This window comes from Ornithorhynchus anatinus, chromosome 4 (genome assembly GCF_004115215.2).
Source record: "Ornithorhynchus anatinus isolate Pmale09 chromosome 4, mOrnAna1.pri.v4, whole genome shotgun sequence".
Lineage (NCBI taxonomy): Eukaryota > Metazoa > Chordata > Mammalia > Monotremata > Ornithorhynchidae > Ornithorhynchus > Ornithorhynchus anatinus.
In genome coordinates this window covers 69388060-69403695 of record NC_041731.1, presented here as the reverse complement: position 1 = coordinate 69403695, position 15636 = coordinate 69388060, and the positions used below count along the sequence as shown (strand labels likewise).

The 15636-nt window shown below is 48.6% G+C and overlaps 2 protein-coding genes across 2 annotated transcripts in view; one reads left to right on the top strand and one right to left on the bottom strand.

The window, feature by feature from the left end:
* Positions 1–7615: 7615 nt before the first annotated feature.
* LOC114811258 (translation initiation factor IF-2-like) lies at positions 7616–8526 on the bottom strand. Its single transcript, XM_029063573.1, has 2 exons — positions 8411–8526; positions 7616–8249 (listed from the first exon to the last, which is right to left on the bottom strand). The coding sequence occupies exons 1-2, from the start codon at positions 8524–8526 to the stop codon at positions 7616–7618; spliced, it is 750 nt and encodes a 249-aa protein (XP_028919406.1).
* Positions 8527–8738: 212 nt separating this feature from the next.
* The window catches only part of RSPO2 (R-spondin 2), a 186671-nt gene continuing 179773 nt past the window's right edge, over positions 8739–15636 (top strand). The window contains exon 1 of the mRNA XM_029062185.2: positions 8739–8922. Within this exon, the coding sequence (XP_028918018.1) occupies positions 8829–8922 (94 nt within the window). The 5' untranslated portion in view covers positions 8739–8828. The remainder of the gene's footprint in view (positions 8923–15636) is intronic.

The following is a 15636-nucleotide window of genomic DNA, read 5'->3' as shown; positions in this document are numbered from 1 at the left end:
CATTGGATAGGTTGATGTTAGTGTGGACTGGACTGTAGAAGGAAATCAGTCATGTAAGCTAATAATAGTATTAATTAGGGTATTTGTTAAGAGCTTAGTATGTGCCAAGCATTGTACTGAGCACTGGGGTAGATACAAGACAATCAGATCCCTAGTGGGGGTCACAGTTCAAGTAGGAAGGTATTGAATCCCTAGTTTGCAAATGAGGGAACAGAGGCACAAAGAACTTAATGATTTGCCCAAGGTTACACAGCAGACTTGTGGCAGAGTCAGGATTAGAATCCAGGTCCTCTGACTCTCGGGCCCATGCTCATTCCACTAGATCATGAGAGATCTGATTGAGTGCATTAAAGCTGGTGCTGGTGGTAAGGAGTTTCTGTTTGCTCGCTACTAATGATGAGGAATTCACAAAACAGTGCTACAGGTGTTACAGTGTCATCCTTACAGTTCGATTCAGAAGACTCTGCCTGAGTTGATCAAGGAAGAAAGTATAAGATCTGAGCCTCCAGAGTTTAGAAGAGGAAGGAGATATAGGGGATTAGAGTTAATTATAGATTAGGAGAAAAAAGCATTCCAGTGAGTTAGAAATCAGTCAAGACCTTCCAGTCAACACAGAAGAATATACATTATCAAATAAACCCAAAATAGAAGCAGTAAAATTTCAATCTCAAGGACAACTAGTAATTTTGCTCAGTCTTTGTGAGGCAAAAAATCAAAAATTTTCAAATCATACTTTATTGCTTGATTCAAAATGCTTCTCCCCCCCCTCCATATTTTTTATCTAGTATCTATGAGACTGGCACCCCACACTCAATTATCCTCAGCTGATGGTGAAGAGGGGGAGAGAACTTGCATGGTTTTTATATCCTGGTTTTCCATTTAAAGTAAATTCTCAGAAATTTTCCTGGGAAGTCCTTTATCCCAACTTTCTAAGAATTCACTTTAACACTTTGTGGGAAAAGATTCCACTAACTGCCCTTCTGCCCCAGATTCGCTCCTGTAAGGGACAGTGAATACAGTCTTCTGGTTTGGTAAATAGTACTTCTAGCACTGTCCCCTCTAGACTGTGAACTCCATTTTTGACAAGGAACATGTCTACCAACTCCTTTATATTGTAGAGAAGTAGCTTGGCTTCATGGAAAGAGCATGGGCTTGGGAGTCGGGGGACGTGCGTTCTAATCCAGCTCTGCCATTTGTCTGCTGTGTGACCTTGAACAAATCACTTAATTTCTCTGTGCCTCAATTACCTCATCTGTAAAATGGGGGTTAAGACTGTGAGCCCCACGTGGGACAGTGTGATTACTTGTATCTACCCCAGTGCATAGAACAGTGCTTGGCACAGAGTAAGTGCTTAACAAATACCATAATTATTATTATTACTTTTCCAAACTTTTAGTGCAGTGCACTGCTCACAGTAAGTGCTCAATAAATTTGACTGATACATATATATATATATATATACATATTTATTATTCTATTTATTTTATTAATGATGTGTATGTATTTACAATCCTATTTAATTATATTGATGCTTTTGATGCCTAGTTACGTGTTTTGATATCTGTCTCCCCTCTTCTAGACTGTGAGCCCCTTGTTGGGTAGGGATTGTCTCTATTTGATGCTGAATTCTACTTACCAAGCACTTAGTACAATGCTCCGCACACAGTAAGCACTCAATAAATACAATCAAATGAATGAATGAACTGATGATTGATTGATTAATTTTTAGTCTGCTACAAGAGAAGAAAAGCATGAAAGAACATTCAAGATGGGATCCTTAACCTCTACCAGCCAGTCAGAAGGTGTTTACCTGGAAAACATTTGTCAGGTAAGTGGAAATAAACACTTGAAAGTTAATAGAAATAAAGACAAAGCAAGGATGGACCCCACAATCCACTGAACTTTCTATTCCCAGATGAAATGTTTAATAGGAGCTGTTGTATAGACATAGGCTTAGATAAAGATAGTGGGAGATTTCCTCAGAGACCAGAAAAGAGAAATAAGACTAGAGGATAAGAAAAGAACAAACTAGAAATGGTCAATTTCCTAGATCTCATTATGGTTTAATTTCCAATTGCTTGTCTCAAACCTTCCAAAACTACCTTTGAGGTATCGAAGAGCATTCAGTGATCCAAAAGCCCATACCAAAGTGCTATGTGACAATCATCAGACATTCCACCAAATCTGTGACTGGTATCACAGTGGAGGTAGTGGATCATCAGAGCAGGACCATTATCTGGCACACCAATTCATGGGAGAGATCAAAGAATATTTAGGTAGTGACATGCTTTTGCCAGAGGAACACACGGAGAGCTGAAGTCCTAGCAGCCAGAGATGAAGGGATCACAGAGCTGCTGGGGGTACTGACCCCCAGATCTCTTCTTCTGGCCCTCACCTCCCAGGGATTAAGTTTAGAGCCCACAAATTTCCACAGCTGCTCTCCTGCTAATCCAGGCACTGAGGGGCAGCAGGTGCCAAGGGCTCCCAGCTGATGCCCAGCGAGCCTGGGTGCTAAACGCAACCATTCTCTGACGAGAGTTTTTGGGTGGAGTTGCAGAACAGACCGGAGGGAAGAGGATGCAGACCCAGTTCCTTGGCACCACCATCTCCAATCAAACAATCCATGTGTTTATTAAACATTTATTGGGTGCAGAACTCTGTACAAGTGTTTGGGAGAGTACAGTAAAACAGAGTTGGTAGACACAAGGAGCTTGCAGCCTAGAGGGGACATTGAAGTGCCCACCTGTGCTTCCTGCCCTCTGGGCTTGACACCTGAGCTACTCTATGCTCCCAAAGTTCAATGGATGACTGGGGATCAGCCAGGGCAGAAGCCAGTGGCCCCAGCAAGTTCTCCTTGCTTTGCTGTACAGGTGACTTAATGTGATGACTCTCCAAATCATCTGTTTCTCTGACCCTCAGATCACATGATATGGGCAACCAAATGAGCTTTTGTTTTATGATGCATATTATCCTGAAGTCAGCAGTGCTCCCACTTATCCACTCTCTTTTCCCTATATCCCCCAGCTCACACTCTATCTTCCTCTCAATTTAGCCATCTTGCTATGCCTCATTATTGTCTCCCCCATTACCAATCTCTTGCTCACATCCTCCTCTGTACCTGGAACTTCCTTCCCCAAACTCATCTTTTTTCATGGTATTTGTTAAGCACTAAGCAGCGTGGCTCAGTGGAAAGAGCACAGGTTTTGGAGTCAGAGGTCATGGGTTCGAATCCTGGCTCTGCCACTTGTCAGTTGTGTGACTGTGGGCAAGTCACTTCACTTCTCTGTGCCTCAGTTACCTCATCTGTAAAATGGGGATTAAGACTGTGAGCCCCAGGTGGGGCAACCTGATTCCCCTGTGCCTACCCCAGCGCTTAGAACAGTGCTCTGCACATAGTAAGTGCTTAACAAATACCAACATTATTATTATTAACTAAACTCTGGGATAGATATAAACTAATCAGGTTGGACACAGTTCGTGTCCATGTGAGACTCATAGTCTTAATCCCCATTTTACAGATGAGGTGACTGAGGCACAGAGAAGTGATGTCACTTAGCGCGCAAGTGGCAGAGCAGGGTTTAGAACCAGGTCCTCTCACTCCCAGACCTTTGCTCTATCCACTAGACGATGCTGTTTCCCTAATCTACCATTCTTCCTATCTTCTGGAAGTAGCATGATGTAGAGGATAAAGCACGGGCCTGGGAGTCAGAAGGCTATGGGTTCTAATTCCGGCTCTTCCACTTGTCTGCTGTGTGGTCTTGGGGAAATCACTTCACTTCTCTGTGCCTCAGTTCCCTCATTTGTAAAATGGGGATTGAGACTTGAGTCCCACTTGGGACATGGTCTTGTTCCAAATCCCAATTTGCTTGTAATAATGTTGGTATTTGTTAAGCACTTACTATGTGCCGAGCACTGTTCTAAGTGCTGGGGTAGATACAGGGTCATCAGGTTGTCCCACGTGAAGCTCACAGTTAATCCCCATTTTACAGATGAGGTAACTGAGGCACAGAGAAGTGAAGTGACTTGCCCACAGTCACATAGCTGACAAGTGGCAGATCCGGGAGTCGAACTCATGACCTCTGACTCCGAAGCCCAGGCTCTATCCACTGAGCCATGCTGCTTGTACCCACCACTGCTCTTAATACAGTGCTTGGCACATAGTAAGCTTTTAACAAATACTATTATTATAATTATTCTGAACTCACATCTGCTCCAGAAAGCCTTCCCTGATTAATTTCTGTTCTTAGGTTATATAGGGTCGCTTCAGTATTTCTGCTTCACCTACACACTGATGACCCTATGTCCTCCCGTAGCATTTATGCATTTCTTGTACCCTATTCCTTTAGTGCATACACATACATTAGGTACAAATCTATAATTTATTTACTTGTATTGATGTCTGTCTCTCCCCTCTAGACTGTAAGTTCACTGTGGGCAGGGACTGTGTCTGTTTACTGTTGTATTGTGCTTTCCCAAGTGCTTGGTACATGGCTCTGTGCCCAGTATGTGCTCGATAAATACAATTGAATGAATGAATCTTCCTTTTTTCCTCCTCCTACATGTTCATTATATTTATTTCCTTCCATCTAATAGATTAGCAACTCCCTGAGGAGAGGGATCCTGTCTACCAACGATTACCTTCTCCCAATAGCTTAATTCAGTGCTCTACCCAATGTAGGCACTTAAAAACTGATGAATGATTGACTGATTGATTTCCAACATTTGATGAAGTCACCACCGCAATCAGACACATGAACAAGGCAGAGTTCCTGGATCGAAGGCAGAGCTGCTGAAAGGTACAGGAAGGAGGACATGTGCTGCTTAGTAACCTGCACAACCACTTCCTCAGCAAATGGAACCTTGAGGCAATACCACAGGATGTCACAGATGAAAGTCTCATTCCCTCCAAGAAGAAATGGGAAAGAACGGACTGCAGAAACTACTGTGAATCTCACTGCAGAGCAGCAGCTCTCATTGCTCTGTGTAGCTGAAGAGATCAGAATCAAAGCTCTACTCCTGAGGAACACTGTTAACCGTGCATTCCCATGATCATAATGCAACTTTTTTTTATGGTACTTGTCAAGCACTGTTCTAAATGCCTGGGTAGATACCTTAAACAGATGGAACACAATCACCATCTCACATGGGGCTCTCAGATCACAGCAGGACTCAGCAGAAATGGTGCATGTTTGTGGCATGTCAAGTGCTGGAGAAATTCAGGGAACACCAGAACCCCTTTGTGGTGTTTGTAGTCCAGGGATTTAGCAACGGCAAGAAAATGTGGCAGTCCTGAGAAGTTTATCCCGAGTATCAGAGTAGTCCACAATGACGTGCTGGACCAGAGCAGAATTGGAAAGATTTTGTTAGATCCTTTCCCCATCACCCTGTTCCTTGAGAGCAGAGATGGTGTCTTGGGCTCAGATTTGCTGAACCTGTTTTTTCCCCTGCAGCCATGTTTGAAAACACAAGAAAACATCTGGAAATTGATGTCTGAGTGGAACCTCTGAGAAGCTCTCAATTCAGTAGTCTGGGAGCATCACCCAAAGTCCCTAAGTCATGTGTAGAGTAATTCTGGTACCCTGAAGAGTGCCAAAAATTTAATGACCTGAGAAGCAGGACTGGGTTGAGCCACAGCATTTACCCAGGGGTCTCTTTCCTCTGGGGAACTTTTTTGGAATATCCTAATTATTTCTAAAAGGCAGTAAACTCATATACAGCTTATCTTTTGGTGTTTTTAAGAGAATCAACATTGAGCAAGATTCCTTTTTAGAGGATGCATTTATATATTACTTGATATAAAGGGTACATCCTTTAATCCAAGAAGCAGCATGGCATAGTGGATAGAGCATGGGCCTGGGAGGCAAAAGCACCTGTCTGCTGGGTAACCTTGGGCAAATCACTTCATTTCTCTGGGCCTCAGTTACCTCATCTGTTAAATGGGGATTGAGACTGTGTGCCCTACGTGGGACAGGGATTGTGTCCTAGCTGATGTGCTTGGATTCACCCTGTTTGGTACAGTGTCTGACACAATCAGTACTTAACAACTACCATAACTATTTATTAATAATTCACCCCCAGTTTGTAAAATCAGTTTCATCTCCTACAGTAGTTGGTGTGCGTGATCAGAACTCCCTGAATGCAGATGACAGGTCTTAAGCTGAATGGGGAATTAATGTGACCAGGTACCCCTCGCTAGGAAGGACAGTCATAGATTTTAGGATTTCTTTCTGCCACATGAATGGCCTCCAATGGGACCCAGTGGGTCTAAGCTCCATCTAGGTATGGACGGGAGATTCGATGGCCAGAATGGCCACTACCCCTAAGCAGCCTCTTTTTCCTCTTCTTCCTTAGGGACAGCAGCACTGTTCTGGACACCAGGGCTGGAAGGAAGTAGTAGTAGTAGGAGGAGGAGGAGGAAGAGGAGTAAAGGTATTTATTGAAGACACTCTGAAGAATGCAGATGTGGGAATTAGACTCAGTTGAGCCTCTTAATAAAAATTTTAGCAAATCCTTGGAGTCCTGTTTAGACAGGTAGAAGACAGGGAGGGAAGAGGATATGGGGCAATTTTTTTAAAATAAGGTATTCTGCTTTGCTGTCTCTAAGTCAGAAAGACCAATTCCTTTACTTTTTAATACCACTAATAATTGTGGTATTTGTTAAACACTCACAATGTGTCAAACACTGTTCTAAGTACTAGGATAGATAATCAAGTCAGACAGTCTCTATCTCACAGGAGCCTCACAGTCTACCAGGGAGGAAGGACAGGCATTGACTTCCCATTTTACAGATGAGTCACAGGGAAGTTAAATGATTTTTCCAAGGTCACACAACAGGTGAGTGGCAGAGCCAGGATTAGAAACTTGGTCCTCTAACGCCCAGGTCTGTACCCTTTCCACTTCTGAACATTATTAATGATATCAGATCCCCAACAGAAAGAGACTATAGGCTTTCAGATCTCATCTCCTAGCCAGTGTTTTGGGGAAGAGTTGACTGTCCTTAACTTGGAGGAAAGGGGGGTAGAGGGCAGGGGAAGCAGCTCTGCCTGCTCTTTCCACTAGGGACTAGAACTGGAGTGAGGCAGGAGAAGTCAGAGAGGATGAGTTGAGGAGGGCAGGGGAGGGCAGGACAGGGCAGAGCAGAGCAGGGCAGGATAGGGTAGAACAGGCCAAAGCAGGGGAGGGCAGGACAGGACAGGGAGGACAGGATAGAGCAGGGGATAGAGCAGGGGATAGAGCAGGGGAGGGGAGAGCAGGGGAGGGGAGAGCAGGGGAGGGCAGGGCAGGGTAGAGTGGGGGATAGAATGGGAGGGCAGGACAGGGTAGAGCAGGGGATAGAGCAGGGGAGGGCAGGACAGGGGAGAGCAGGGGAGGTCAGGACAGGGGAGAGGAGAGGAGGGCAGGACAGGGGAGAGGAGAGGAGGGCAGGACAGGGTAGAACAGGGTAGGGCAGGGGAAGGTAGAACAAAGCAGGGCAGGGTAGAGTGGGGGATAGAACAGAGGAGGGCAGGACAGGATAGAGCAGGGGAAAGAGCAGGGGAGGGCAGTACAGGGTAGAGCATGGGTGGGCAGGGGAGGGGAGAGCAGGGAAAGGGAGGGCAGGACAGGGCAGGGGAGGTCAGGGCAGGGCAGGAAAGGTCAGGGCAGCGCAGGGCAGGGGAGGGCAGGGCAGGGCAGCTCCTTCTCGGTGCATGTTTAGGACCTCGCGGAGGCCGGTCGAGCGGAGCGCCTGGATGCCTTGGACCACAGCACCACCTACTTCTTGGAGCGGCGGTAGCCTCGGCCTCGGGCGGCCCCGGCCCCGCTCCCCAGCCCCGCTCCCCAGCCCGGCGGGAGACCTGGCAGCCCGGACGGACGGAAGGACAGACGGACAGTCGGACAGAAGCTCAAACGAAGCGGGAGGAGGGAAGCCCCGCCCGGGGGCAGGCGGGGTCCAGGGCCAGAGGGGCAGGGGGCTAGGGCAGTCGGGGTGGGGGACAGGACGGGCATCGCGGCCGGAGGGAGAGGTGGCCGGGCAGAAGGACAGACGGACGGGCAGCGCGGGGGGGTCCCCACGAAGGTGTGGGTGCAGACGCACCTCCCCCTGCAGCCCGGGGGTCTCCCCTGAGACCCTCCCTCGGCCAGATCGGGGGGACACGGACGGACGGACGACAAGGGGGTGCGGGTCCGGGTAGCGGCCGGTCTCAGAGGGCACCGCGTCTCCAACTTTTTTCCTCCCACGTGCTGGAGCCGGCTCCAGGACCGGACCGGACCTGGGGGGGGGAGGGGGGCAGCAGGAGGAGGAGGAGGAGGATGCCCCGGGGAGTCCCTCGGGGGCTGCTGGCCGGGTGGTGACGGTGAGTGGCCAAACCCACCGAGCCCCTCCCTCCCTCTCCCCCTCTTCCCCTCTCCCTCCGTCCCTCCTCCCGCCCGCCCCCCGCGCAGGGGGTAAGGGCGCTGGGGCTCGGCGGGGGTCGCTTGGCGGGCCAGTCCGGCCTCGGCCCTTCCCCGGGACGGTCGAGGTCCGGGCCCGGGCTCGTCCCTTCCCATCCCAACCCCGCCCGGCTGATGCCACTCGCTCCCCAGCTGCGCAACCCCCTCTCCGAGCTCGCCCGCGTCCAGCGGTCCGCCGGGGTGGACGCCCCTCTGTCTCCCCCCACCTCCCCGCCCCCCACTCGTCTGGCTTGTCTCCTCCCGCCCCGCCCCCCCCGCCCCCCCCAGGAGATGCTGGAGGGCAGAGCGAGCGGCTGAGTGTGCAGCGCGGGCGTCGGACGGCCCGGTGGTCAGCGCCCCTCTCCGTCTGCGCCCTCCACCCGGCCCTCTGGCTTGGAGGGCAGCGTCCCGCCGCCCAGATGCAGTTTCGCCTCTTCTCCTTTGCCCTGGTGATCCTCAACTGCATGGATTACAGCCACTGCCAGGCCGGCCGGGGCAGACGCAGCAAGAGAGGTCAGCGCCCTCCCCGAACGGGGCTAGGGGCAGGGGGCTGGGGCAGGGGACTGGGGGCAGGGGGCTGGGGCAGGGGACTGGGGGCAGGAGGCTAGGGGCAGAGGACTGGGGTAGGGAGCAAGGGGCAGAGGGCTGGGGTAGGGGGCAGGGGGCAAGGAGCAGGAGGTAGAGGGTTGGGATAGAGGGCTGGGGCAGGGAACAGGGTGCTAGGAGCAGGGAACAGGGGGCTGGAGCAGGGGGCTAGGGGTAGAGGGCTAGGGCAGGGAGAAGAGGGCTGGAGCAGGGGGCTAGGGGCAGAGGGCTGGGGCAGGGAGCAGAGAGAGCTAGGGACAGGGGGCAGAGAGCTGGAGCAGGGGGCTAGGGGCAGAGCGTTGTGGCAGGGGGCTAGGGGCAGAGGACTGGAGCAGAGGGCTGGGGCTGGGAGCAGGAGGCAGAGGGCTGGGGCTGGGAGCAGGAGGCAGAGGGCTGGGGCTGGGAGCAGGAGGCAGAGGGCTGGGGCAGGGAGCAGGAGGCTAGGGGCAGAGGGCTGGAGCAGGAAGCTTGGGGCAGAGGGCTGGAGCAGGAAGCTTGGGGCAGAGGGCTGGAGCAGGGGGCTAGGGGCAGAGGGCTGGAGCAGGGGGCTAGGGGCAGAGGGCTGGAGCAGGGGGCTTGGGGCAGAGGGCTGGAGCAGGGGGTTAGGGGCAGGGAGCAGGAGGCTAGGGGCAGAGGGCTGGGGCAGGGTGGGTGCAGTGCCCCGGGATGGAGGGGTCGGTGTCTGGGTCGGGCAGGGTCCGGAGCGGCGGCTGACCCTCCCTGCCCGGGAAGTCGTTTGAGCGCTGAACCTCCCGGGCCGGAGCTCTCCGCCGCAGCGCCCCAACGAATCGCGCCCCGGCGCCTCTCCAGGACCGGCCTCTCTGCGCTCCGAGGTTGCCCCGCACGCTGCGCGCCGGCTTCCAGAGGGACCCTGGACCCCGTCCCCCCTACATCCCCTCCGTCCCGCTGGGTCTCGGGGAGGGGAAAGCAAACTAGGCAGGGACCCCTCCTCTGGTTTCTCCATCCCCAAGAGAGACTGTTGCGGGAGAGCCGCCTCCCGGAGCCTCGGGACTTGAGGAGGGGCGTGGAGGGGGGCAGTGCGGCCGGACCGTCCCGTCCCATCCCTTCCAGGGCTCACCTCTCCCTTGCATCCCGCAGAAGGAGTCCCCACTTTTAGGACGGGCCCTCCCCCGCTCCCGGGGCCGCTGCTTTTCTTGAAGGAGCGATGGCACTTCTCAAGCGCTTACTACACATAATAGGCGCTTAACAAATGTTATTATTGCTCATTCATTCAAACCCACCTACTGAGCGCTCGGGAGGCGCCCGGCACTGTACTGAGCGCTGGGGTGGATCCAAGCCAATGGGGCTCCCAGTCTCCATCCCCCTTTTCCAGAGGAGGCACGGAGAACCGAGGCCACCCGGGTCCCCCCCCCCAGCAGGAGGCAGGATTAGAACCCACCACTTTGGGCTCCAAGCCGTCAGCCGGGACCTGCGGGGTTGAATCCTGGGCAGGGACGGCGGTCTCTGTCCAGTGGAATCGAGCCAGCGAGGCCCAGGCAGGCGGGATCGATCACGGGGCCGATGCGGCCGGGTTAATAGGTCTTGATTTTCCCGGGCTATATAAACGTCTCCCCCAACCTGTGATGTGATTTGTTTATAACTCCGCTGGGGCGGGGGGGGAAAACGGGGGCTCTGGGCACCCTGCTCGGGGAAGCCTTATCGGGCTCGACTTCTTCATCACGTCCCCAGACATCTTTAAGCTGTTCTCACTTAGGGGAGGTGGCCGAGGAGGCCCTGCTAAGGAAGCCGGGGATAATAATAATAAATGTTGCTATCTGTTAAGCGCTTACTATGGGCCGAGCACTGTTCTGAGCGCTGGGCTAGATATAGGATAATCAGGTTGTCCCACCTGAGGTTCACAGTCTTCATCCCCATTTGATAATAATAATGATGGCATTTGTTAAGCGCTTACTATGTGCAAAGCAGTGTTCTAAGCACTGGGGAGGATACAAGGTGATCAGGTTGTCCCTCTTGGGGCTCACAGTCTTAATCCCCATTTTCCAGATGAGGGAACTGAGGCCCAGTGAAGTGACTTGCCCAAAATTACACAGCTGACAGCTGGTGGAGTGGGGATTAGAACCCATGACCTTTGACTCCTAAACCCGTGCTCTTTCCACTGAGCCACGTTGTTTCTCTATCGATCTGGGACCCCATCACCCGCTCCGGAGATCTGCTCTGATAACAATCATAATAATGATGGTATTTTGTTAAGCGCTTATTATGTGTCAAGCACTGTTCTAAGCCCTAAAGAACATACAAGGTAATGAGGTTGTCCCACGTGGGGCTCAGAGTCTTAATCCCCCTTTTACAGATGAGGGAACTGAGGCCCAGTGAAGTGATTTGCCCAAAGTCACCCAGCTGACAGGCGGCAGAGTCGGGATTCGAACCAACCATTTCCGACTCCCCATCCCGGACTCTTTCCCCCAAACCAGGGCCGTCTCGTCTAGAGAGGTGCGGTCCATCCCTAATATTGAGTTTCACCTGGATCCACCTCCCTCCCCTTTCCCACCTGTGCCGAGCCCAAGGTCCGGAGAGAATTGGCCCCCGGGGACTGCCTGGGTTGGACGATTGCGGGTGACAACTCCTCACCACCGGGTTGACCTGTTTAGATGGGTTAGTAGCTTTTGTCTGCAAGACTGTGGCAGGGTTTTGGGACTAAAGGAGATGGAATTATTAATAAAAGGGTACTGCATAAAATATAGACTACTTGGTTTTTATAGACACTCCCACACGCATGAAGTGCCAGGCTTACTGTCGTGCAAACTCTAAGAATATTTGGAATGATGAGGGAATGCTTCTTTTGAAATATATATGTATGTATATATAAAAATATATGTATATATATTTCAAAAGGAGCATTCCCTCATCATTCCAAATATTCTTAGAGTTTGCACACTAGTAAGGCTGCTACCTAGAGTGTATATATATATATATAGAGAGAGAGAGAGAACTGAGAAGTGTAAAGAGTGCTTGATCGCTAGAAAGTCACCTCTCCAAATCCTCCCTGAGTTAAATGCCTTGCGCTCTCCTTCTAATACTAAATCTTCGGTTTCACAGTGATCGAAGAGTGAAAAATGAAGGAAAATGTGCACAAATTTTAGTGGCGTATATCCGTACAGCACTCCGGTGGACAAAAGTGATATTGCACTTACTCTCTAAACTCTCCTCTTTGGTTTTAGAAACACTCTCTTTATATATCAGAAGGATTTTTTTTCTCACAGCTTGGAAGAAACGGTTTATTGTAGCTACTCCTTTGGCACCTCGGGATCGTATCTCTACATGTCACTATTTAAATGACATCAGCCTCTAACACATCCTAACATTTGAATCTGGTTAAAGGTAGAGGGGGTTGGTGCTTTCAAAACAAATTTGAGATGAAAAAAAAATCTAATTATAGTTTTGACTTTTCCCCACTGATAGGCCAAAACTAGGAACTATGAGAGTTAAAACAACTGCAGTCCTCCAAAGTGACCAGACTATCTGGGCCAACAAAGGGTATACTGTGTCTTTAATTAAATGTGGAACTACTTAAAGTGCTTGGCTAGACAGTGTAGGGTGATAGAGGAGAGTTTCTGATTTGCAGCCCAGCTTAAGGATCACCAAGTGGGGACTATGGAAATGAATAGAGATCTAACTCAAATTGTGTGAATCGCACCTCTTCAAAACTTAAGCTGATTTTAATTGATCTCATGTCTGCTGATTGAGCTGAGGCCAATTGTCACGCATACTGAAAAACTGCCTTTCCCAAAGGCAACGGATTGAACTGAGTTGCCCGGTGGTGAACAATTGGCCACTAGCTAAATAATGTCAATATTGACAGTTGACCACCCGACTTGTATTGTGTTGGTGACATTTCCTCTTTTCTTTTTTGTCTTGGAAGGTGGGAGTTAATTGCAATATTTTCAGCACAGAAAGCGATTAATGCCTTTTGGAGAAGAAAATCCATTTTGACATAGGTGCTAGCTATTGTTCTGGGCACAAAAACCTGCTGTATGCACAAGCCGTCGTGATACCAATGATGAAGATTCCAATTCCACTGATTTCATTCCTCCCGCTCCTCCGCCCCACCCTGACTTCCATCTGCAAATAATCAAGCCTTCACTATGGGGCACTCAGAACTTCTCTGGAATTCTTTTTAGCCTGCTATATGATCTCAGATGCTTCATAATACCATTTTCTTAATGAAATAAAATTCTTGGCAGACATTAAAAAATTGTCAGTTGAAATCAATTGCATTCAGTTGGGAATAGAGAGCAAATCTATCACTTAACTCTTAAAATAAAACATTAAATGCACTATCAATTTTTTTTCCCCTTGGAAAGGCTACAAGAGAGCTTAATTTAGCCTGTCAGTTCTATAATCATGCATCTATGAATAACAAAATATTTTCATGCAACAGGGGAAATCTTGCTAACTTTGAGATGCTAATGAATAATTTAGTTGAAAATATCGAGTCAAGCCATGTTCTTACTCTTTTGCAATTCTTGGTATAATAATAATGTGTAGTATCTGTTAGGAGCTTACTATGTGCCCGGCACTGTATCCCCATTGTATCCCCAGGGTGGATACAAGGAAATTGGGTTGGACGCAGTCCCTGTCCTGCATAGGGCTCACAGTCTTCATCCCCATTTTACAGATGAGGCAACTGAGACACAGAGAATTGAAGTGGCTTGCCCAAGGCCACACAGCAGATGAGTGGTGGAGCTGGGATTAAGATCCATGGCCTTCTGATTCCCAGTGTTCTGTCCACTACACCATGCTGCTTCGCAGAATCATCCCTTTTCTGAAGCTCTTGGGCATATAGGGGTACTGTGTCCCCCAATTAAGTGGGTGACTTGGCTCTGTTAACAGCACAGATGTTTTGATAGTAATTTAGATTATTGGATTTGTTTGCCTTATTTTACTTGGGAGTTGCTGATGAGGACTTTTAATTTGGATGGTTGAAAGGTCAATATTAATGCTGCCAAGATATTTTCAAATGGTATTTTTTTTAAGCACTTACTATGTGTTATGCACTGTCTGAAGCACTAGAGTATACAAGTCCATCACGTTGGACACAGTCCCTCTCCCACAGGGGTTTACAGTCCAAGTAGGAGAGAGGTATTTCATCTCCATTTTAGAGTTGCGGAAGCTGAAGCATAGAAAAGTTAAAGTCAAGATCACCCAAAGGACAAGTGGAAGAGCAGGGATTCGAAATCAGGTTCTCTGGCTCACAGGCCTGTGCTCTTTCCACCAAGCCACTCTGCCTTCTATCTCAAATTTTCATGGAATCTTTAATGATATCTATGTGGCTGGATTCAATCTCTGATAATTGCATTATTTGCATAGACTAGATATCTAATTTTTAAAGAAGTTATTGTAATGAGCTAGTTAATCTTGTTTAAAAATGAAAGCCACTTAAGTCTGAGAATTGGCAAATGTGTGGCAGATGCCTTTTTTTGGGCGGGGGGTGGATGAGGGGAGGGAGGAAGGGAGAATTATCCCCTCTGCATCATGGGTTGTCCCTAAGAAGTTCCTGATATTTCTTATGGGATTTTTGCTTTCATAGGAAATTGAAATATTTATCATAGATTGTGTGTATTTTTTAATGTAATGAAGATATTTGGAGTTACTTTTTTACTAGTACTTGCTAATCACAGTTTATTCCTTAAGGTATTCTTTCAAAGGCATGCCTGTGGAATTTAGCCTAGATTTAAAAGTGAACAGTTTCAAGATGAATTTAAGTGCTTAATTGTTTGGTTCCAAAAGCATTTCAGAAAAACAGTGGTGATAACTTTACAACACAGGCATGCTTTTTATGGGGCTGTTACTCCAAGAGAGTGTGTCTGTCCTGCGTTTCACCTGTGCCATTTAGTAAGATGGCATGCTCATGCCAATACTGTTTTCCTCCTTAATTTGGAAATAACTCAAAGTAGCTGACTCTCTTCTCTGGATCAGCTACTTCATTTCTTTTCAGTAGGGCTTGAGGAGCCACCTGGAATGGAATCCAACAATTGGGAAGATTCAGCAATTAGCAATGACACTCTCACTTCCTTATTGTATAATTACTCCAGGCTCCGGTTCCTTTTCCCTTCTAGCAGCTGGTCAGGCAAAGAGGGAGGTGATATCCTGGCTTCCCAGCTCTAGGTCCTACAGTTCCTGTAGAATATTTGTAAAGCAAAATGACTCCTCAAAGAATCAGCTTAAAATGCCTTAGTATTTTAAATTAGCATGTCCTAAAACCTTTTCATGAATTCTTAAAACATAGTCACAAGAATTCATTCAGTAAGTGTTTTCCCCCTCCAGGCTGTAAGCTCACTGAGGATAGGGAACATATCTATCAACTCCATTACTTTTTACTCTCCCATTGCTCTGTCCATGTAGCAATGTCCTGAAGGCAGAAGGAAATGTGAAATTGTAGAGAGGGCAAATTATCAAGGTACACTTGGAAGAAGTGTTTTACATATTTATAACAAATCATCTTGATTTTTAACAATAATTTGCAGTGTAAATGCCTCTATTAAAGAGAATAATGCTTTTTAGCTTTCTCAATTGCCCATATTTGGTACAGAGATTCTGAGAGGAGGTAGAAAGGAGACACGTCAATAAAACTTTAGAGAATCCTGCTTTGAACTCCAAAGTTCAAAAATTATTGCTCTTTAA

Bases quoted from the DNA above. Each gene is read 5' to 3' on its own strand.
- LOC114811258 (XM_029063573.1), bottom strand. From the start codon at position 8,526: ATGGGAAGGGACGAGCCCGGGCCCGGACCTCGACCGTCCCGGGGAAGG. The intron at 8,250-8,410 runs GCGGGCGGGAGG...TCCCCCCCCCAG, and splicing joins CCTTACCCCCTGCGCGGGGG to GTCCGGTCCGGTCCTGGAGC.